Below are 23,353 nucleotides of genomic sequence, written 5' to 3' on the forward strand. Positions count from 1 at the left end.
TTACTGACTTACTTAGAGTCTGTTGACTTTTCTCCTCTTGTTTGTTTAGTTTGTTTTTTTAAGCTGTTTTTCTGTTTCCCAGATCGCCACACTATGCATGCCCAGAAGTCATAAGGGTAAGAGATTTTTTTTTCACTCCTCTGCATTAATGTATTCATTTTTTTATTAAAAATGTTGGTAATGTCAACAACCCTGTCCGAACTTGATAAACAAATCCTCTTTCCTTCAGGGAGAGAAGTACGATGGGAGGAAAGCAGATGTCTGGAGCTGTGGGGTCATTCTTTTTGCTCTTTTAGTGGTGAGTCCCAACTCTTTCCTTACTGAGCGATGGAAACCAGATTGAAGGGCAGGGGAAAGTCTGTAGGGCTACTGGTCAGCATGATTTCCTTCGGGTCTCTGAAATGTTGTACTTTTTTCTGTAAAGTAGTCAAGGAATACAACTTGAATGAGTAGACTTTTAGATGTTACCCTGCTAGAAATTAAACTTTCATCCCTGTCTCACATTGTTTAGAGCCACTAAGGTTTTCTTCCTGAAGTGTCCTGTGTTTAACTGTTTCATCCCCACCAGTTTCCCTGTGGGTTTGGTGTGTTCAGAATGATTTATGGTGTTGGTTTCCCACCACACAGTGTTTTGCATGTGGTCCAACAAGTTGTATTCTGGTCTCTCTGGACTTTTTATAGATTTCTTTGAATAATATCTTTGCTCAGTGCACAACTAATGGCCGCTACCAAGAGACTTTTGGTTTTGAGTCTGATTATTGCTCTACTTGCCTGAAATTACGTGCCTTTCTGAAGTTGTGGAATATTTTATATTTTTGGCATAATGTTGGCAATTGCATATTGTTTTATGACAAAAGCCGTTCAGTATCACTTTATTCCCAACCTGTCTGGCGTGTTCCTTGGTCTTCATGATGCAACGTCCTCTAACAAATCTCACCTGTCTTCAGGAGAGATTTGATCAAATTATTTATAGCCAACCTTTCTTTTACTGACTTGGTGACTTTTGAAAGCAATTACTTGAACTTTTATCATTTGGGGTCCTAGGAGTAAAAATCAGTAATAGAAAAATGTTTTCCAATTTTTTTTTCTCCAGTTTTTTCTTTGTAAAAAACATGAATAGGAAATGTGTTACCTTGTGCGCCTCAATTGTGCAATACGTTGTGTTGGTCAATCACATAAAATCCAGATAAAATACATCGAAGTTTATGGTTACAACTTCTTCCAAGCTCTTCTCCCAAAATGTCAAACACATTACGTTTACTCAATTGCAATCCAAAGCGTCTTTTCAGGTCTTATCTTGCATCCAAACACATTGCGGTATCTAAAATACGATCTATTCTCCAGCTACATTATGTCTGTGGGTCCCCCAGCCATACACCCCTTTGAGCTTTGTTGCATTAACTGCTGTACTGGAGTTCCTGCACACTTCTGCCTAATAAATAATTCATGTAGCCAAGCTGAAAGAAGGGAGCCCAAAATAAATATCAACACTGACATGGCAACTTTTTGCTACAGGCTTTGTGTATTTCTCTCTTCTTTTGCTTCTTCTACTCCGTATTACTGTCTCAGACAAACTTTTGGTATGTAAACCGTAAACCTGAGAATGTTTACTGTTTTCTGATCTTGACCTTTCTTTCACACCAAAAAAAGTTTGTTTTTTTTTTGTTTTGTTTTTTCTTTTTCTCGTGTGGCCGCTGTTTGTCTGTAGAAATACTTGAATTGTTCTTCTGTTTCCTCCTGCTCTCTGGCTTGGAGATAACCATTTGTCTGATTGTGGGAGACAGAGATACTCCCCAGCAGTTACTCTGCACTCAGATCATCTGTTACACAAGTCTACCCTTTCCTGCCCCCGCCCCCCACTTACTCTTCATTTGTCAGCCAATCTGTCTGTCTTTCCTGCCGGTTTCCTCTCCTCCATCTTGTCCTCTGATGGAGGCTGCCATTCATCACACAGCCACATCTGTGAGGTGTCAGTTCTCTTTGATAAATGACTCTGATGAAAGAATGCCAAACGAATGAGGTAAACGAGAAATCAGGGCAATTATTAGAAAAGACCCATTTTCAGCTCCCTGCTGGTTTTTTTGTTTGTTTGTTTTGCTTTGCATTTAACGGAATGTTCTACTGTGAAAATTTAATAATTGGAGTTGGGGGAAACTATTCTTTGAGACTTATAAGATTTTTGTTTGTTTGTTTGCTTGCTTGCTTGGTAGCATTGCAGATCAGTTATCTTTTTCGTCTTTCAAATTACACTTTGTTGAAGGTTGTTATTTATCTATTTCAGCATCTATGAGTGTCTCGAGAAGCGGTTTATAAATAAAATGTATTATTACATGCTACAAACTGATTCCCCCCCCCCCTTTTCCCCTTTTTGCTGACTGCCTCAACTGATTCTCTGCTTGCTTGCTTCCTCAGGGCGCCCTGCCGTTCGATGATGACAACCTAAGGAATCTTCTGGAGAAAGTGAAGTTGGGAGTGTTTCACATGCCACATTTTATTCCTCCAGACTGTCAGAACCTTCTGCGTGGCATGATTGAAGTAGACGCATCCAAAAGACTAACGGTCAGTTCATTTTATAGGCGCAAATGGTTAATTTTATGTTTTTGTGTTTTATTTTTTTAAATTATTTTTATCCAGTTTCAATTTGGCATATTTGTGTTAATCCATGGAAGTTACCAGTTTGTGGAAGGACTTTTCCTATTACATTACATTAGTTGCTAGATTATAACTACAACTTTCAATGCGTTTTAGGATTTTGTGATATACCGACACAAATTAGTTCATAATTTAGAAGTTAATAGAAAAGGTTGCATTGTTTACTAAATGTTCTGCATGTTCAATTTAGAAAAGTGTGGTGTTCATTTGTATTTAGCAAACTGAGTCTGTGTGGGACCACCTTTTACTGCAGCGACCTGTAACATATTGTTTGGATTTAGGTCTAAATGTGTGAATATAAACTGATCTAAAAACAAAGCGGTGGCTGTGGTCTTCCTGGTAGGTGAACAGTTTCCCTAGTTTTTTTTTTTTTTTTTTTGGTGATTAACAATTCCTTCCACTTTTCCTGTCCATGTTTGAGAAAAGCATCTCTAAAGATGACAATGTTTGAAAGTGAGAAATGTGTATTTGGTGTTGGTTTTTTGCCATCTCTAGCATTTTGTATCCCAAAAAGTAAAGTATGCATTTCATCTGACCAGAACGTCTTTTTGCACATTGCCACTATGGCTGCACACCGTAAAATGAAGCGGCAGCTTTTTATACACATTCTGCATGCACACACCCTCTCGAGGCGCTCCGGTATCTTTATGAATCAGTGCAACAGTTTTCATCCTCGTGCCTGTGAGGAAATGCGGAGACACCGCAGTTGGTAAATGTTGCTGCTCCATTTCCTTTTGCCGTAGCTTTATCTTTCACATTGTCAGAATAACTTCAAGCGCAATGACAACATTTTAGAGCAAATAAAAAAGAAATTCTGTATTTTAAAAAAGGTATATTCTATTTGCAAGTGTTTTAGCTACATGAGCTAAAAAAATAAAAATAAAATAAATAAAAAATACACCTCTTTGTTATGCTGTATGCGCACTGTTTTGCTTATTCTCATCTCCCCTCTCTCAGATGAGGGCAGGTCACCCTGAGATCCCTGGATATGCCCACCAGAAAACAGCAGTGTCCTCGATAAAGGGTTACACTAAGACCAAACTGCTGGGAGAGAATATGGTATCTGTCAGCTCCCGCTCCTAACTCCAAACGGAGCTCAGAGGATGTGTTGTAACCTCACAGAATGTCAAATAGCTTTTCAGAGTAAGAATCCTTAAAGATAAGTGGTGAGCACCAAGTCACACATGAGGCAAGAACACCCAAGGGCAGACAGCAAAACAAGAGGGGGTCTGAGGTTATTTGGCGAGGGCTTGTTTATTCTTGATTTTCTTCATGACAGTTTGATGGATCCATTTACAGGGTAATCATGCAACTGTCTGTTTGCTTTTGTTAATTAGATTTTGCTTGCTGATGCATGAAAGATCACATCTCACAAAGCAAAGGCTTCACAACAATAAGAACTTTCTCAACTTTCTCTGTGTGGTTAGTCATCCAGAGACCAGTGGGTATTACGATTGTCTTGTGCTCTGTAGTCAAAGTACACAGTACCTCATTAAAACAGTTAATCATCCCAGACAGAAAATGGCCCCATGTGGAAGATACACTTTAAAGGTTGCGAGAACTAGAGTAAATGAAGTCATAGTTTTGTGTGTCAGGTCAGATAACTTAAACTCAAATCACATGATTTGGTGTTCAGACATTAATAGGACTATTTAAAACTTCTAATAGCTGAATTGTTACAGAATCTCTTCCTGAAATAGAGTAATACTGCTCTTCATGTTCTGTCATTAAAGCTATCTGACAGAAAAAAAAGAAGTTTGAATAATGATCTAATATTGATCTTTGCGACATGAGAGGGGGAAATTAATACAGATTTGAAGCCTTTTAGCGGGGGCTGAAATGTAGCTTGTGTACACTTCAGTTTCAAGGAAAAGCCTAATTTATCACACACCCACCCAGTCTGCATCCCCTTTTCTCTGTTTGAGCAACAACTTGAGAACTTTTGTCACAGTGGTGCCAGTGTCAGTAAGTACAGTAAGTAATATGTCCATAATGCTTTCTGCAGCCATTAAAATATCAGTATAAATATTTATTACCTATTTTCTTGTTGAATAGATAAGTTCTTCTTAAAGCATGAGAGACACAATAGAAATTTGACAGAAATCTGAGGCTGCACAGTGGTGCGTTTGGTAGAGCTGTTGCCTTGTAGCAAGAAGGTCCTGGGTTCGATTCCCAACCTGGGGTCTTTCTGCATGGAGTTTGCATGTTCTCCCTGTGTATGCGTGGGTTTTCTCAGGGTACTCCGGCTTCCTCCCACAGTCCAAAAACATGACTGCCAGGTTAATTGGTCTCTCTGAATTCTCCCTAAGTGTGAATGTGTGTGCATGGTTGTTTGTCCTGTGTGTCTCTGTGTTGCTCTACGACAGACTGGCGACCTGTCCAGGGTGACCCTGCCTCTCGCCCGGAACGTTAGCTGGAGTTAGGCACCAGAAACCCTCCCACTCCACTAAGGGACAAGGGTGTAAAGAAAATGGATGGATGGATAGAAATCTGAGCATTCAGCTGAACTCATTGAACGCTGATGTTTAGACCACTTTAGTCTTGTCTATCTACTTTTCCCGAAGGCAGACAAGTCTTCTTCACAGAGAGAAAACTGCTAAGATTTGACAACACCTCACCTAAAACATAGCTTTATCATTTTGTTCTAAAGATATATTTGTCAGTTTTGAATAGTTTCATGTTTTGAGTCAAATAAAACTACTGTAAACCTTTTGGGACAAATATCATCCTAAAAGATTGAAAGCACTGAAACACTGAACAGGTGCTCTGAAAATGAGACGCAAGAAGTCTTTTTTTTAGATGGAGTAACCACTTTTCTCCAGTTCTTCTTTTAGAAAACTGGAGTAAAAATTTCCTATCCAAGCCAACCAAGCAAAAAAAATAAAATAAAATAAATGATAAAATTTCTAAAAAGGCAAAAGAAGTACTGTACACAACCAGATAGGCTTTCCCTCAATATGTAATGGTCATGTGCAGTTAATGGTACTTTTTACTTCAAACCACATTACTGTGCGTCATATCTCCATCTTGCCTCCAGGCCCCCAATAAAATGCAGCGAGAGTAGGTCACCCACTGGCCTGTATCTGATAGCCAGGATATCTCTGTCGATACCATGACCTCTGCGGAGGCATACACCAGTCACTGAAACTCGCTAACCAGCCTGAAAGCCTCTCTGATTGCTCCAATATCTCACACAGTCATTTATCAGTTCTGCCACACGGAGGTAGGTCCTGTGGGACGCGGGGACGATCAAGACATTGATGGAGACATATACACATGAACTCTGAATGAGTGACAATAATTAGACTTGCTCTGTGCATCTCCTGTGGTTCTACAACAGCAGCATGAGCAAATTAAAAAGTCCCAGCAGTGACATTGATCTTGTTTCTGTCTGTGGCCAGTTGAAGAAAGGAGGAGTCATTGAGGCAGACGTCTTCCTTTGTTGCCCTTTGGCTCGCTGTTTCCGCCTCTCTTTGCTTTTGGCTCTCTAGCAATTTACATCAGCAGCGGGATTAAGAGGGGAAGCAAATCTTGTAAAACTTGAGAGAAATGGAAAAAGAATGACGATGGAAGATTCTTGTCCAGACCAGAACATTGGCAGGATCAGCAGTGTGTGTGTTTTAAGCTCAGTTGTGTCGTCTGTCTTCCTAATTCATGGCTCAACGTCTCTTCATCTCTCTTTATATCAGTATAATTTTTTTTTCCCTTGTGCCTACTTTTTAAAAGTAGATTAACAATGAAGTTGTGTTTTCCTGCAATATTTGGGTTAAAGTGACATAACTAACACTGTCTAACATCTCCTTTTTCTCAATTCTGACCCCACATCTGATTATTTTTTATCATGAGACAATGTCACAAGAATTTAATTGTACACTAATGTTTTTTTCTTTTCTTTTCTTTTTTTTTACAGTTAGAAAAAATCCAGAAGCACTCGTGGTACATGTAAGTTCTCATCCTTTAACCAGGTTTTTACGCCCCCAATTTCATCCTTCGTTAGACTATTCTGCACCTGAAGGGAGCTTCTGCATGAAAAATGACCGAGCTTCAGCTATGTACACAAGAGTACATTTATGCAGGGCATGACTTCACTCTCGGGGACATGGGGGTAAATTGGTAGTGCATGAAAGGAAATTTGAAGCATATGGTCAAGTGAACAAGGAGAAAGCCTGAGGGAACATGCTGGGATGTGGAAACTAAACCAGTCTAACCTAAGTTTGCCCTATTGTTTTATACTAAAAGTACAATATATCCACTGTATTAATATAAATCATAAAATAACATTTAGAGAACTCTTGTTCACAAATGGAAGCATATTTCATTTCTGAGAATATGATTTACACTAATTAAAATAAAAGAAACTTGCATAATGAGAATTTTTGCGGCTACCTAATTGAACTTAATGATTTAGTTTTAGGACAAACTTTTGTTAGTTTAAATGAAGAATCACTGAAACAAAATAAAACTCCTCTGAGCTCCTTATCTATGATTGCTGGATTATGCAAACAACTAGAATGTTAAAAAAAAGAAACAATAAGAGCCAAGAATTGTGACTTGAAATTACCCTAATAAGAGTTTTTGTCAGTGCAGAAGTTTGCTTTCTTTCTGTCTGATCATTTTAGTACATTTCAGGTGACTAATCTGAATAAAATAAATCGTACAATTATATTATAGTAATGAGTACATGAATCATGAATTTCCATGATTCATTTATCACAACAGTCTCAGCAACCATGGATAAATATATGATTAAATTGCTGTGAACAATCCATATGTTGCCTCTTTGAGTAAAGACTGTTGCCTTATATGCAGGTTTTCCATTTGAAAAATTATGAGTTAATTTGCCTTAGTTTATTTGGGTCTGAAATAATTGAAGTTCCACTCAGGATTTTTGATCCCCGTAATGGCACAAGTAATTTAAGATTAAGCACTTGTTGATTCTAGCTCCTAGTCCCATTCTACAATAAAATGAATCAAGGCAATTATTTAAATGTATTACATTAGTACTATAATTATATTCACAATTATCAGTATCTAGAGTGCCTGGGGGTCAGCTCATGCTCCAACACGGGGTTAGCTCGGTTAAAAAAGTAATTGTAATATTCCAAAAAACAGATCACCTGAAACCTGCATCTGCTTCTAAAGATTTCTGACTCAACACAGGCAGCCACAGCCTTCAACAGAACCCTGTTTTTTTTATTTTATCTGCTTATAATGATTTTAAGCTGCGGCAAAGATTACAGGCAGACCAGTGAAGCTTCATAAACTTAGCTCATTGTACTGGACGTCAGAAAACATTTAAAGAGTAGTATTCTTCTCTCAGCCTGCAGTGAAAGTCAAATGACATACAGGAAGCTGCAGCTGACAGTACAGTTTCTTTTTTTATGGTAATAATGTTTTATCCTGGTGAAAATGACAAGAAAACAAAGATTCACTAGTTTATGAAACTGTTGTGTAGTCTATAATGCAGTCTTGTAACTTGTGCATTAAACAATAGGCAGTAAAAATAATGTGCTGCATGACAGAAGACCTCATGACTCTCATGAAAGAGTGAATATCCCTCCATTTTGGCCCTTATTAAGACACCAATGCCAAGTTTTATTAAAATATCTACGTCTACTAAGCAAGTTGTAACAGCTTTTGCTTCTTAATTTGAAACGTTAATGAGATTCAGAATGTATATTTTTTAATTAGCCTTAAGGACAAATAGGATAAAACTGTTTTCTTACCTACAGCGACAGGGTAGAGACTAAATGAGAATATTTATTTCAGCCACTGAGACTTGAGATGTGGCTTTGACTTGTCCCCTCGATGACTTAAGACTTTACTTTGACTTGAGAAACATTACTTGTAAACATGTTTCGGTGAAAAAAAGAGTGACTGTCTCATTATGCAAGTATATTTTATATAAACACAGCGAAACGGTAGAAAGGGAAGTTAGTTAAGGCGTTAATTTAGATCTACTTCACAAGTTCAGCGCATAGAGATAACAGAGGACGTGTTATTTTAATAGCTGCCGATGGGGTTTCTGCTTCAGTGAGCTCACCAGATGAAAAATAATAGATTCAGGAAAGAAGTAATGAGGAGCATATTGAGTCAAATCTGTCTAAATGTCTGTGTGTATTGGCATGTTTGTAGAAAAGAACACAGCATTTCTCATTGTGTTTTGTTGGAATTGAGAACTAAAACGGAAATCTTCTGGAAAATGGTGTCGGCATAATTTCGCCTTTCTTGTTGAGGCCTGCCTGCGTTCTCCCTGGAGACAGGCAGAAAAAAAAGATGGGGGAAAAGTGACATGTCTGGGTGTTTTAGGGGAATTGCATAATATCGTGGAAGCTAAGTTTGTAAAGTGAGCATCACTGAGAAAGGCAGCCTGCATATCTCGACAGCATACTTGTCAAATGAGCAGGATTACCCATGTACTTATTATCATGTAGGGCTAATTTTGGAGAAATATCTTAATTGGCAAAATGATCAGCTATGCAAGAAACGGATATTAAAATCTTGACATATTGCATTTTTCTTTGTACAATTGTAAAGGAATATGATAAATACCTTTATAAGTGAAAATGGACTCACACACGCACAAGAAGCTGACCATGATTTGTTGCTGTTTTTTTGTTTGTTTGTTTGTTTTTTGCATTATTAGTGGTGGCAAAAATGAACCCGAGCCAGAGCAGCCTGTGCCCAGAAAGGTAACAATCCGCAGCCTGCCTTCTGCAGACGACATCGACCCAGACGTACTGGACAGCATGCACTCCTTGGGCTGCTTCAGAGACAAAAACAAGCTCCTGAAAGACCTGCTCTCAGATGAGTGAGTGAATGGAGGTTCAAAAGAGAGAGGGATCTGTAGTTGATGAGTGTGGTCTTGGGTCCTGCTTGCACACTCAGCTTCGGTTTTTCACTGGCTCTTACAAAATCTTGCGAAGCTGTCGGCTTGTATGTCAGAAACCATGGATCACTTAACTGTTATCACACGGTGCTTACATTACTTGCTGCTGGATACTTCTTTTCCAAACTTGTCTTGGTTTTCACTACAGACTCRTTTTTGAGATGTCCCGCTGAGTCTATCCTGTTTTGTTTTGTTTTTTTTCTGTGAAAATGCATTTACATTCATGTCTGCTGTAAATATGAACCCACTACTCTTTCAGTTCTTTATTTGGCTCATCCCTCCTCTTTTAATGCTAAACTGGATCTACTCTCTCACTATGCTTTGGCTCCAACTCCTCCATTTGCTTCTTTTCTCCTGGGAAAATTTTGTAATTGTGCTGCATGGGAGGAAAATCCGTGGTCTCCATTTCCCTTCCCCTGCTTCATTTTAGCTGAAGTTGCAGGTCCTTGTCTCTTTGCCTCCCACTGCTTTCCAATCTGTCTTTATTATAGAGGCCTATTCCCTGGGTATTTTGCATAGAGAGTGCAGCACAGAGGCTAAAGACATTAGGTTTCCTGATTTGCAAAGAAAGTAAAGGTCGAACTTGTGATCTTTTCATACTTTCATTGGACTCGATGGCTACCAGCACACACTGTATGTTGAAATATGGATGAACATGCTAAAGAACATATGTGTATGCTATGATATGAATGCTTAATGATCTGTAAAACTAAACTTTTATTTTAAAGATGAAAACAATTTATCAGCTATTTTACTGTGCACACAAAAAAGGATTAAAGGACATTAATCACAGTGTGGGGATGTGTACTTTAATCTCACGTTTATTTATTTAAATTGCTAACATTTCAGTCAGATAATAGGAACGATTGAAGACACTTTCAAGGCAATTTTGCTTTACATCTGTTAAAAAAGTGTAGTAGTTGGCTTTCTTTTTAATTGAATATTACCCCTTTGCAGTGAAAACCAAGAGAAGATGATTTACTTCTTGTTACTTGATCGTAAGGAGAGATACCCCAGTCAAGAGGATCAGAACCTTCCTCCTCGCAACGAGATTGGTGAGTCCAAGATTTGTTTTGTGCTGTAAAGTTTTAAAGCAATAGGAGAATTCAACTGCTTTGATCTAAAGGTGCCAGCATTGAGACGGCTTTTTATGCCAACTAATGCATAAATGAATTTAAACAAAAATGTTAAAATTAACTCTGAAACATAAAGATAGAAAACCCGTAAGTAATGCATTTTAAAAGCTTTTCTGCAAAAGAAAGGTAATTTGGGTATAAGTTAAACTTTAAATAAAACAGTACAAAGTTTTGGATTTGTTTTTCTAATGAACTGTTGTGTGGCTAATAATCTGCCATTCAACATTTCAAAGTAGGTGAACCCTAACCGGTGGCAAAGTGGCAAAACCTCAACTACTTTCAAGTGCTCTGAATGACTTAGGGTGGGCCTGCCTGCTCTAGGAAAACTGACCAAAGTCTGACCAGTTAAATAACAGAGAAAATGTTCAGACAATGAGATCAGAAACAAACTGTTTTACATGCAGGTTTCTTTGGAAGCACAATTATTTTTGGCTTACGACGACTGTCAGAAATAATGTTATTTTTATGTGTTTATGCAATACCAATATTGAAATCGTGGGTTTTTATTTTCAAACAGCTGTTTATATTCAAACAAAAAAACTAATTTACATAATTTTTTGGAAAGTCTAACTCATGGATGCTTTTTGTGGCTCAACCAACCTGCCGTGTTTTCCTCCATCAGAAGAAATTGGTTCAGCTCCGGCTCACGCAGCGTTAGATTGGCTCTTCGATAAACGGATGAAAAGAGCTTTTTGTTTATTGAAAATGAATAACTCTCTCAATGAAAAACGCTGGCTTTAAATAGAACGGATCAACAGGGTTTTCAAAAAGCTGTCGTCTCATTTAGGTCAAACATTATCTGATGAAATAAAATTGGTGCATCACATCAAGGGGTTGATTTTTAGTCAGAGAAGTCTGAGCAGGGATGGTGATGCTCTCTCTGTCCTTAAATTCCTTCTTAGGTTAGTTTCTGACAACAGTGTGTTCGTATCTGCTGCGATACGCTGACATTTTGATAAATGGACTCCTCCTTCAGTGAATATGATACAGTCGATACAGTGGCCATTAGTTCAAGGGCTGGAAGGAAACCATTACTTATTCTCTATTAGTTAGAATGTCAATGTGTGAACAGCGCTAAACATCAGTCAAACGCTTCCATTTACACAAGCCATATGCAAAACTGCTCATTACCTGCACTGATATGTCAGGTGTTTTGTGCTTCCTTAGCATTTCTCTTTATTCTGCTTGACACAGATCCTCCAAAGAAGCGCGTTGACTCTCCAATGTTGAACCGTCATGGCAAGAGGAGGCCAGAGAGGAAGTCCATGGAGGTTCTGAGTGTCACTGACGGCGGGTCACCAGTACCAGCCAGAAGAGCCATCGACATGACACAACATGGACAAAGGTATGCATGCAGTAATCAGTATGTTTTGAAATGAAGGCGCCTCTCAATAARGTTAATATGTTTCAGCGATTCAAAAAGTGAAACTCATTCATCACAAATGATCTCTGATCTTTTTGATGATTGTGGCTTACAGCTAATGAAAACCCCATCTTTTGTTTCTCAGAAAATTAAAATATCACATAAAGCCTAGCAAAAAAGATTATTTTTTTATTTATTTTAAAAATATTGTCATATATTATGAACAAAATCATGGCGAGGACTGATTGTTTGAAATTCAAAAAGTTATGGCAAAACCCCAACTACTTTCAAGTTGCATGAAGACAGACAAAAATCTAATTAGATGAAGAGTCCAACAACACTTTCAGCACAGAGAGACAATGTCTTTAAAGGACAGCTGTTAATAAAACTACTAGTCACAAAAAGGGCAAACCACAAACGGTAATTGTTCAAAGTGCCATACCCAGTTATATTAATGGAAAGTTAAGTGAAAGGAAACAGTGTGATAGAGAAAGCTGCACAATCAACAGAAAAAAAATAAACAAGCCCCATTAGAAACATTTGGAAAAGATGAAGTCTGGGCTTGTATTCAGGATGTGTTACAACTAACACATCCCTTTTCAGACCACTCCTGAGCCAAAGACAACGTCAGAAATATTGTCTTTGGCTCAGAACTAAAAAGAAAATGGACGGGGCTACTTCTCAGTGGTAGTCCACTCTCGCAGATGAAAGTAAATTTAGCTTTTTATTTGGCCGTCATGCTACACTGCTTTTATGCAGCAAGTTATGCCAAAGAAGCACTGACAAAATATTAAGTTGATATATCTTTTTCGAATGTCTGCTTTTCTGTAAGCTGACACCTCTTTTAAAAACGACAAACAAAATTTTTTGTTGGTTTTATTTAACATTTGAGGTGAATTTTGGGTTTTCATTCAGCTTGTAAGTCCTAATTAACATTTATAAAAATAAAAGTTTGAACATGTAATTTGTAATGAACCTCCATAACATATAAATTTCCCTTTTTGAATGGCGTTATTGAAATAAATGACCTTTTTTTATTTATTTGGCGAGTTGCACCAAATACACACTCCTCGCTTTCTGAGTGTTTTGTTTTGTCTGGGGATTCCCGCTGCCCGGTTTATGTTTCAGCTGCTCTGACAGTGAGTTTGCAGCCGTGTCAACAAACTGCACTGCAGACCTAAACATAAACAGAGACTGACTCTCTGCTCACTTTTTCTTCTGTCTCATCCTAGTAATTCAGTGTACAGTAAAAGCTTGGATATTCCTGATGCCAGAACAAAATGCAGCAAAGAAGAAAGGTACTCGCTTGCCTTCACTTCCACATGCTCCCCCGCCCCCTCCACTCGCTCCACGCCCCCCCACCACGCAAGGACAGGAAAAAAGATGCAGAGATCCTGTGTGTTGAAGGGACAGGCTTTAAAGTTCTGTTTCAAAAACAATGAGGCGTAATTGTTTAAAAAAGTTCAGCTCCTAATTAATTTAGTTTTAAAAACTGAAGATCGGTGCACATTTAGAATTCAGAGGCTCAGTATCAACAGCCCCACTTGTTCAGGCATTAACTCAATTATCTCTTCCCCTCGTAATCAGTTCTACCATAATGTGTCCTACTTTCTCTCGATGCAGAACATTTCTCCATTTTGCTATTTTGGAAATGCTGAAGTCATGCCAGGAGCGCACTCCCACGAGGCTGAGCGCTCTGATTTAAAAATCCGTTTCCACGTCTTATTTCAACAGCGAATGTATCATCATGCCACACATTTGTGCTCAGGGGCAGTGACATTTGTAACGGCAGGGACGATTGCATCAGAGTGAGTGATAACATGAAACTGGTGAATGTTAGTTGGACCAGTAGAGCGCTGGGAAAGGCTGATGTGGTGCAAAACAAGCGCATTTAATTCATAAGTCTGTTGTTTTGTTCACCAAATGTGAGATGTGTTGGATTCGCTTTGGAGGTTTTAAATCCATTTTAATAACTTTCATTTTTATGGGGGGGTGGGAAAGCCTTTCCTTTAGTGGCTTTGAATTTAAGTTTATGATTCTTCTTTTTCTGTTATATCAACTCCTCCTTCCCATCCCTTTCCTTTAGGCGTTTCCAGGATTATCTGGTTTTCATTTGAATTAGTTAAGGAACTGCTTTATTCAGCGTTTAGCCCTGACTCAACTGTTTCAGTGCGCACCTAGATTTCAGTACTGCCCTGATTTATTTAAGCTTTAATTACGCCAGTCCCACTACCTTGCAAAAGCATTTCTTTTCCTTAAAATTGTTCACTCACATTGAGTCACAACACGGTGACTCAATGTCACTGTGCTCTATATTTATGACAGTTATGTTTCATTTCGATTATGTGGGGCAGAAAAACACAATCCAGAAGTGGAAGAACATCTTTAACAAAAACCTTAATTTAGTGTCGTAGATTTTGACCTAAGTAAAATGTAGTGAACAAATAATATAGTAAAAACAATGGAGCACCGCTGACAGGTCAGGTTTAAAGTTATAGAGGAGTCTAAAGCAGAATTATCTGAAACGTACATTCAAAGTGCAGATTGTGTCAAAACCTGAGAACTAGATGTTTTCTGAAGCTTTAAATATAATCTGACTATATTTTACCTATTTTACAAAGAATAAGCAACATTTTCAGTTCCCAGAAAACCTGGAGATATGTATATGAATGCTTTAACTGCTTCACAGTGGAGTTCTGCAAAGTCTTAGATACAAATGCCCTCCACACTTTTCAGAAGAAATAAAAATAACAATAGAAACAAGAAACTTCACATAAATATGCTAATTTTTGTTGGTCTTCCACGCAAACTCAATAGTATATAGTTTACAGTTATAACGTGAAAAAAATTAGAAAATTTCTTGAGGTAAGAATTGTGCTTTGAGCCTCTGTAATAAACAGAAACTACAATAAGTTCATTTCACATATATTTTTACATATAATTTAAATTTAGATTACTAAATCTAAATCTAACAGATGTACAGATGACCCTAAGCTTATTTATAAACTTTGCAGATTTAGATTTAGGCACATTCTTTCAAACAAGAAATGTGTTACTGACGGGGAAAAACACATTTTCTCACCAAGGACAAAAACACAAAAAAACAGAAATTAAGCATTTCTTTTTTTTTTCTTCTGTTTTTGCAGTTTTATGTACAACAATGGCACATTGAAAATGGCATATTCTCAAAAATCAAGAAAAAAAAAAAACACTACTAGCATTACAGCAAACAAATCCTTCTAACTCCTGACCAGCTTTTTGCATGTTTCCACTAGTTTTGTGAACATTTTTATTTAATTATGAGGTCCAAGTCTTTAAGGTTAAAGGGCATTCTTGCCATCATATTAACTTTTATGTCTCTAACACAGTCTTACTGTAACTCATGTGGAGAAAGCACACATTAATATCAATTCTAGTCAGAAGAAACTTGTTGGTAAAGTTTGAAAAAAATATATTAAAGCAAAATCAAGTGAAACATGTGAGAAATGTTGTGCTCTATATTTATGTAAATATTGAGCAAAAACCCTGTCTTCACCCCGTGGGGCAGCATATGAAATAGATCTGTATCAGAATCCTGTATTTTACAAAAACAGCTTGTCTGCATCTTTCTTCTATGCTACATTAGTTGGGTGTAAGTTGTAGTCTTCCATCTAGTTTTCCTCCAGGAACACCTCCTCTCCCCTCTCTTAAAACACCTTTTTCTCTCTTTCCAGTTGTCCCTCGTGTACTGCTGACCTTCATTCCCAAACGCTCCTGCTGTTAGTGCGGAATTGCTATGCTAATGTGGAAATGCTGCTAGTTTTGCTCTGCCTGGCCTCCTATCAGTTGATAGAAATTGGAGGAGGAGGAAGGTTGCGATATCGTAGCCCCTCTGCCTCCAAATCAAATCAAATCTCTTCTTTTTTCTTCCTAAAAAACAAACTTTTCCATCTTTTATCTTGTGCTCGTCTTTGCTTTGTTTGATCGTGCTGATGTTTGTGTGTGTGCGTGGGTGCGTGCGTGTGTGTGTGTGTGTGTGTGTGCGCTCGTACAAGATACTGGTGCTGGGAAGAACATACAGAGCAGCGAAATGTCCAAAGATTTAACTGACTTTCTCTGAACCTAACCTTATCTTGCCCCAACAGCAAACTTTTGTCGACAGCTCAGAAGATTCGTAGAACTTGAGATCAGAGGCTGTCAGAGAGAGGGCTGACTTTGAAACATGTGTTTTGACATGATACGTTTCCGGCAGCAAAAATGAATGAAAAAGAGAGGAAACTGCTTTATTTTAAATTACACAACCTAAATGCTGGAAGCTCATACTGAGATGTATCTAGTATTTTGCTCAGCACTTAAAATCTGATATTTTCTGTGAAGTGTAATTGAATAGATTTGCGATAAATGTAGTTGTGGCCGCATTGCATATTAATAGAAATGACAGCATCCTCATCTGAATGTCTACTTTATCCATTTTATGCAGAAGCTGGGCTTAAAATTTATATAAAGCATGATAAATCCGATTGATTTAACTTTGAATTCTAATAACATGCAAGAAGAAATGAAGGGAGGTTAATGAGATGGAAATGAAAATGGAAAAGTGCTGTGCTGCGAAGAAGAGAATATCAATGATTTTTAATTTTTTTTCCTACAGATGTGCTCTAGTTGTTTCATACAGTCCAAACGTAGTAGCTTAAACGGTGGTAATAAGTTAGACTCCCCTGGTCGTTACAGACTCAGATTTACTTAAGAGGCTGAAATGAGTAAAAATAAAACACCTTTTACTCTGATATCTGCTGCAGAAACTGCAGGGGTTGTTCTGCGTTGCAAAGCTGTGAATATTAATGCACAAGTCCTCAGGGGGTTTTCAGGGCTCAGAGGAGGAAATGAATTTAAACCATATGTTGATTTACATGAATATTTACTCATGTTGAGAATCTCCATTGGTGGGACAGTCTGTGACAAAGGAAGAGAGAAAGTAAAGACTGAACTTTCCCCATTTACTTTAAGCCATGGAAACTTTGAAAGTTTTTTTTTATTATTATTTTAGGTGTCAATCTAGAAAACAGAACTTTGTAAGGTATCAATAAGCTCATACCTTAATTATGAGCTTATTCCCCATTTTTAAACCACTTTTTAATCTTGACTGAATGTTTTGTGTCTTAATTTGTGGTATTGCAATACTCAAAGACAAATTCTTTACCTTTGGTTGAGACATGCCACATTTAACTTTGGTACTTTAAGTAAATTCCACATATGCAAAATTAGGTCAAAAAATTAACCTGAGAGGGATCCAACGGCAGATGAAACAAAAAGAAATGAATATTTTAACATGTGCCTTTTATAGTTTAATAAGTGGGATGTGCCTCAGACTTACAATTCAGTTTGAAACAATGTCCTTTTCAAGTAATGTTTAAGATAGACTTATCTGTTTCCATAACCTGTAAAATAAAACAGGTTTGAAGCTCTGAATGTCACTCATCTGAGTCTAAATTTATACACATTTTCAAAAAGTAGGATATATTATTTCGATTTAAATGTACCACATGACATACTTTGAAACTCCTTTTTCTTGTCCAAACCAGTACTGGTATATACTGCATATACCAATGTGCATGGAAGCAGCTTTAAAGGCAAGCAAGAAGCCATATACACAGACATACAACATGCAACTGTTGATCCCACTGTGTGTCATGTATGACTTAATGATGTAGCGTCTGGATTTTCTAATATATGATGAATGGTTCGCAAATTGTGTGTGCTGTTCATTGTAAATTAATCCCTCAACAACAACAATAATTCATCTTTACTGTGAAGCAGTGGTGAGCCTCTGACAGCCCATTACTGTACAGCATAACCATCTGTAACATAAGCTTTATAGACCTGCTGGTCCAACACTAACAGATGCAGAGCGCCTCTGAACAATATGCTCCAAATGGCCGGAAGTTCTGGCCACGTTCAGATTAAGTTTACAAGCATTGTAGGGGTAAGCAACCGTGGCTATGTCTCAGTGGACCGTTGGACCTCAATGTAAATGATAGCAACTGTCTGGTCTGCTCCACACAGTGAAACAAGAAATCCCTGCCAATATGATCTCACCATCGCCTACTCATGTGTGACTGAATGCGTGCAAAAAAAATTCTCTGAAAATGGACAGTGGAAGATTGACAAATATAACTCGGCTGTGGGTGTTTCTAAATTTTGCTTTCTCACATGGTTGCTTTTAAGGGGCCTTTTATTATTTTTGTCTGTTGTGCTGAAGAGTAAAACTGCTGTTAAAATTTCTTTTTAACAAAAGGAAACAACAATTCATGTACATCCACATGTTCACAACTGCATCGGCACCGAGATGCAGAGAGAAAGGAAGCGACCGAGCCAAAGAGGAGGAGGGGGGTATTATTAGACCGAATGACAAAAAGGGACAGTGTTGTGACAGTGAGCAGCTGGTGTTTCCAAGTGTTGACAGGCGCCTGTTTCTGTGTGTTTGTGTGCGTACGCGTGTGCGCTTGATGGAGACAGATTGGGCTGTGATTGTTCATTTCTGAGCAAGACTCTTCTCATTGGGGGTTATTGACGGCATCTGTGAGGAAAATGACAAACATGACAAATGGCACTGAACCAAATGTTCCTTTTTATTCTGCTTCTCAAGATACTTAGCATGCCCGAAGGCATAAAAAAAAACAATTTGTTTGTTTTATTATTAATGTGCCGAAAGGAGGAAAACTAGTTTGAATGGTTGACTAAAAAATTGGCCATGGATTTATCACATCAATATAGTTGAATCCAATGGATAAGTGGTGTACAACTAATTGTTTGGAGTCGATGTTAGTAATGCAGATTGTCAAGTTGGTGCTGGTGTTTTTTGTTGTTGTTGTTGTAGTGCAGTTACCCTCCTAGTGAGATCAGCTGTTGTGTGAAGCACTTACAAGCAAAATGTGGTTGTATCCAGATATTTATTTACACTGTATACAAAGGCACACAATTTGCTTTTCTTTTACTGTCCCACAATAAATTAGAAAAAAAAAAGTTGTAATTTCTGTTTCTGTTGGGAATGAAGTTTATGTCCAACAGTATGAAAGAAAGGCTATGTGTTTTTTTACACAGCATGCGCAGACATCTGGTTTCAGCTGCATCTGTGAACTGCAATGTGCCATTGTGCCTTCTAAACAATACGTAGGATGTAAACCAGCCTCACACCCTCCCTATATGTTTACTGAAACACGTTACAGGCCACAGGCTGATCCTTTAAATTACCTCTGCTCCTTTGTGTGTTGTCGCTTGTTTTTGCCACAGGTCGCGGTCTATTAGTGGAGCCTCTTCTGGTCTCTCCACCAGCCCCCTCAGCAGCCCACGGGTAAGTCATAAAGCTCAGACACAATCACTCACACACTCTGTAACACACTCATACTGGTAAACGACCATCCAGCTACTGCTGAAACTGCCTTATTGGTGTTGTGTTATTGTTCAATTTGTCTGCAAATAAAGTAAAGTAGCCTTATCTATTGTATACACTGTACACCAAAGTATTCATACCCTTCAAACTTTTTAATATTTTATTACATCACAACCACAAATATTCCTTTTAATAGGTTGTGTACAAATACTTTTTGCAATGCAGTATATATTATTTGTGGACCTCTGGTCACTGCATTATTGCTAAAATGCACCCACCTTGACACTTTACTGTGAAATATTCTAAAGATACACTGTTTAACAAAATCCTTGTTAACCCAATATTGCATTTTAATTAATTTACCTTAGACTTTGTATTAAATTGTTAGATGTCCACCAAAGTAAGGATTACCAACATAAGTCAAAGTATAACTCCCAGAGTGAGACACAACAAACTTTCACCAACCCTGAAGCCTCTTATCCATCCTCTCTATCCTATATACTTACATTATCCCAGCTTCTGTTTTCTCTGTTCTGTTCTCTTCAGAAATCCACATATAAGAATGCTTTAGAAAATCCAACTGTCCTTGCTCAGAGCTGGGGAGCATGTGGTAAACTTTTCCAGTTGGCTAACCTTAGAAGACTCGAGATTATCCAGGATCCAAAGACACAACCCCCTATACACAGACACACACACCACACGGGTTCTTTGAGGCTGATCTGAAAGGGAAATTGATTTCTCAGATGTACCGAACACCAGGATTGTGCTCGCCACAGGAGACTCTATTTGGAGTTATTTCTGGAAAAAGGGGTTGGTGTCTAAGGCAAATACTGGAGTTTTGTCTCTTTGGTCGCTGCATTAAAAGTCAAAAGGATCAATAAAGCTATTAGGAACCTAGAGATCCTGCAGCACAGACACTACCTTCCCTTTATTGTTGAGTCAGTCCAGACTGTGTCCACAGCTGGTCTTATGTCTTTTGCATCTATCTGTGTTTGCTTGTTTTTCTCTGCTGTCAGATCATTGTTTGTTTTCCACAAGAGAAGCCAGTCTTATGTCTTGTTTGGACTGTACTTCACATTGGTTGTATTTATTTTTTCCCATGTCAGTTTAATTCTGTCTTTGTTTAATGTCATGATTATTTTTTGTTTTGTCTTGTAAATTCTCTATTTTTCCTCCCACTATTCCCTCCTGTCCTTTGTGTGGTTGGTGGCTATGTGTGTTTCCATGCATCCCCATGAGTTTTTATTTAATTTTTTTTATCCACCTGTTCTTCCTCTTGGCTGTGTGTTGTGCTTTGTGTCCTCACATTGCTTGTTCTGAATCCAGCCAATCAGAAAGTTCTGCGTACCACCTCAATCCCCTGACTTGTCTGAGTCCCCCAACACCAGCCCGTGTCCTTCCCCTGAACCCTGTCCAAATCGCACAGGCCCACGCATCTCCACACCTAACTCCCTGGCTCCAAACAGTGAACCCCCCCTGCCTGGAGCCCTCAACAAGACACAGACACTCCCAGCTAAGCCCAAAGTTGCCCCAAAGCCTCTGCAAGCCACTCGATCAAATCCCCTTCCTGAAACGTCCCCTGATCCAGCACCTGCTGCCAAATCAGAACCCTCCACTCCCTGCCAGCTGCCGTCACAGCCGCCCTCTGCCTCCGTGCCTCCCACTCCTACTTCTCCATCCTCACCTTCTCCTTTTGCCTCCTCCATCTCCAGTACTCCCATTCCAAGCAGCCCCCAGGTACGCCGCTCCCATTACGCTGCCAAACCCCAACTCTCTGTGCCCTTCAGTCCAGTCACGCCCATGTCACCCATCCGGCTACACCACTTTCACCCTGTGGTGCCTGTTCCTTCTCCATTTACTGACCACCCACCCAAATCTATCCCCCTCATACAGGTTACCCCTCACCCTTCCCCTCGAGGCAGCCCCCTCCCAACCCCAAAAGGCACTCCAGTGCATACTCCCAAGGACAGTCCTGCAGGAACTCCAACTCCCACACCGCCCCCAAGCCCATCCATTGGAGGCATGCCTTGGAGGACGCGCCTTAACTCCATCAAAAACAGCTTCCTCGGCTCACCACGCTTCCACCGCAGGAAACTCCAAGGTACTTGCATTCCAGTTGAATTCATGTTTCCTGCAAACACTGAACTAGAGCCACGTCAGTCAGCATTTTGCTTCTGATTTCTGATCTCTGGTTTGTGTAAACTTTGACCTGCCTATTTTAACTGATTGTGGCTTCTGTGTAAGGTTTACAGTTTAAGAAGATAAAAGGATCACTGTAAAGCCGTGTTTTATTATTTTCGAATGAAGACAAAATAGCGTGGAGTTGACATTTCAGTATCTTTAATTGGCTATAAGTGTGGCTAGCTGAAACTGTGATTCCTACACAGCAGTGTGGATTCTTTTAAGATATGGATTCTAACCTAACTCTGGGATTTAAAAAGGCTGTCAACATTTCCTAATGAAAAGCATTGCATAACACAAACTGAAAATTTAAAACTACGAAGCAGGGAAACTTTCTTGGTATGTTTAGCCTTCCCATTATCTCATAAAAGCCTTTCTATCTGTTTTTCACTCTCTTCTTCCTGATTGAACTGCAGGCCTGTGTCATGTCATCTTAAAATGTATCTTAGATCTGTGTGTGTTGGATGTAGTGTCGCTTATGAAATTTTGGATTTTTCCAACTGGCTAATCACCAGTCGAGGCTGATTCGGCTGAAAATTGGACTACCAACCAATGTCAAAGTTAACCGTCTGAAAGGCTCACATTAATTTGATTAACTCCGATTACTCTGTCTCCATTGCTTCCATAGTTCCTACGCAAGAGGAGATGTCCAGCCTCACACCAGAGTCTTCCCCAGAGTAAGTGGAAACTTGCTGACATAACTATGCATGATCTTTAATCATTTTGGGGCTTAGGTTTGGTAGCATCGTCATTAGAAAAATGTAGCGTCTACAAGTATTTAATATTTGCCTGCATTTTTTTTATATGCTTGCTTAGATTGGTGTGATGACCCCAGGTCCTTGTTAGGTTTCACGGTGGCAGGAGTTAGTGGGTTTTATGGGGAAGCGTGGTGGAAATGGTTGGAGTGTCAGCTCATCTGAAGTTCCAAACTCCTGTGGGCATGATTACTGAAGGTTGGCCTAGATATGGCTGCTTGGCTGCTGTATAGTTTCCTCATGTCCATCTGCCTAGAAAGAAAATATTAACTGTACAGATGAGTAGGAAAGACTCGGCTGCCTTTCATGCCAAATATCTTGGCATAATTTTATGGTAGTTGTCGTTTTTGCTTTTTTTGTTTTTAAACTCCATTGTAGACCAAGTACGGGTATCATTTTTCTGGATGAACAACACATTTAAGGTGACCAAGAGGTTAGTAAGGTGACTAAACACACACACCAAGTGTTGTTTTCAGACAGTGTGGAGAATTCTTTTTTTTCTTTTTTTTTCATCATTTACATACTGATTGTACTGCAGACTTGTGTCATTATGCCATTTTAAAATGTATTTTAGATCTCTGTGTGTTTAATGTAGCGTCCCTTATGACTCACTAAAATATGGACTTTTTGATTTTCCAAATGGCTAAATACCAGTCAGGCTGATCCAGCTAAAAATTGGATCAGTCCTTAACATTAATGCGTAGAGAAGATAAATGCTCTCTTAGCATTTGCAGATAACTTGTAAATGCACATAACAGCATTTACAAGTTATTTACAAGTTACAAGTTTGTCCCAAAGCAGTCGTTTAAGGTGAGCATTTGGCCTGGACCAATAAACAGATATGGGATGAAGTCTCTGGTTTTTTTTTCTCCCAATGGATCATTATGGGTTTGGGTTATGGGGATGGGGATGTTTAATAGCCATGTGTTCCTTTCAGACTTTAATTGTATTTGCCAAAACGAGTTACAAAAGTGTGTGAATAGCCAATAAAGCCCCAAGTCTGCCAGC

General features: G+C 38.7%; 1 protein-coding gene across 4 annotated transcripts in view; it reads left to right on the top strand.

Moving 5' to 3' along the window:
• The window catches only part of brsk2a (BR serine/threonine kinase 2a), a 182,919-nt gene that overhangs the window by 151,295 nt on the left and 8,271 nt on the right, over nucleotides 1-23,353 (top strand). For 2 of the 4 annotated variants that reach the window (XM_017305357.1, XM_017305359.1), the window contains exons 6-16: nucleotides 83-116; nucleotides 230-298; nucleotides 2,413-2,559; nucleotides 6,563-6,594; nucleotides 9,299-9,463; nucleotides 10,499-10,596; nucleotides 11,872-12,022; nucleotides 13,273-13,338; nucleotides 19,310-19,370; nucleotides 21,303-21,510; nucleotides 22,219-22,267. In XM_017305357.1, the coding sequence (XP_017160846.1) occupies nucleotides 83-116; nucleotides 230-298; nucleotides 2,413-2,559; nucleotides 6,563-6,594; nucleotides 9,299-9,463; nucleotides 10,499-10,596; nucleotides 11,872-12,022; nucleotides 13,273-13,338; nucleotides 19,310-19,370; nucleotides 21,303-21,510; nucleotides 22,219-22,267 (1,080 nt within the window). Of the gene's footprint in view, nucleotides 1-82; nucleotides 117-229; nucleotides 299-2,412; nucleotides 2,560-6,562; nucleotides 6,595-9,298; nucleotides 9,464-10,498; nucleotides 10,597-11,871; nucleotides 12,023-13,272; nucleotides 13,339-19,309; nucleotides 19,371-20,735; nucleotides 21,511-22,218; nucleotides 22,268-23,353 lie in introns of all 4 variants that reach the window. The other 2 variants (XM_008411537.2, XM_017305358.1) reach the window with 2 other exon arrangements.

Source organism: Poecilia reticulata, linkage group LG6, assembly GCF_000633615.1.
Source record: "Poecilia reticulata strain Guanapo linkage group LG6, Guppy_female_1.0+MT, whole genome shotgun sequence".
In the NCBI taxonomy this organism is placed as follows: Eukaryota; Metazoa; Chordata; class Actinopteri; order Cyprinodontiformes; family Poeciliidae; genus Poecilia; species Poecilia reticulata.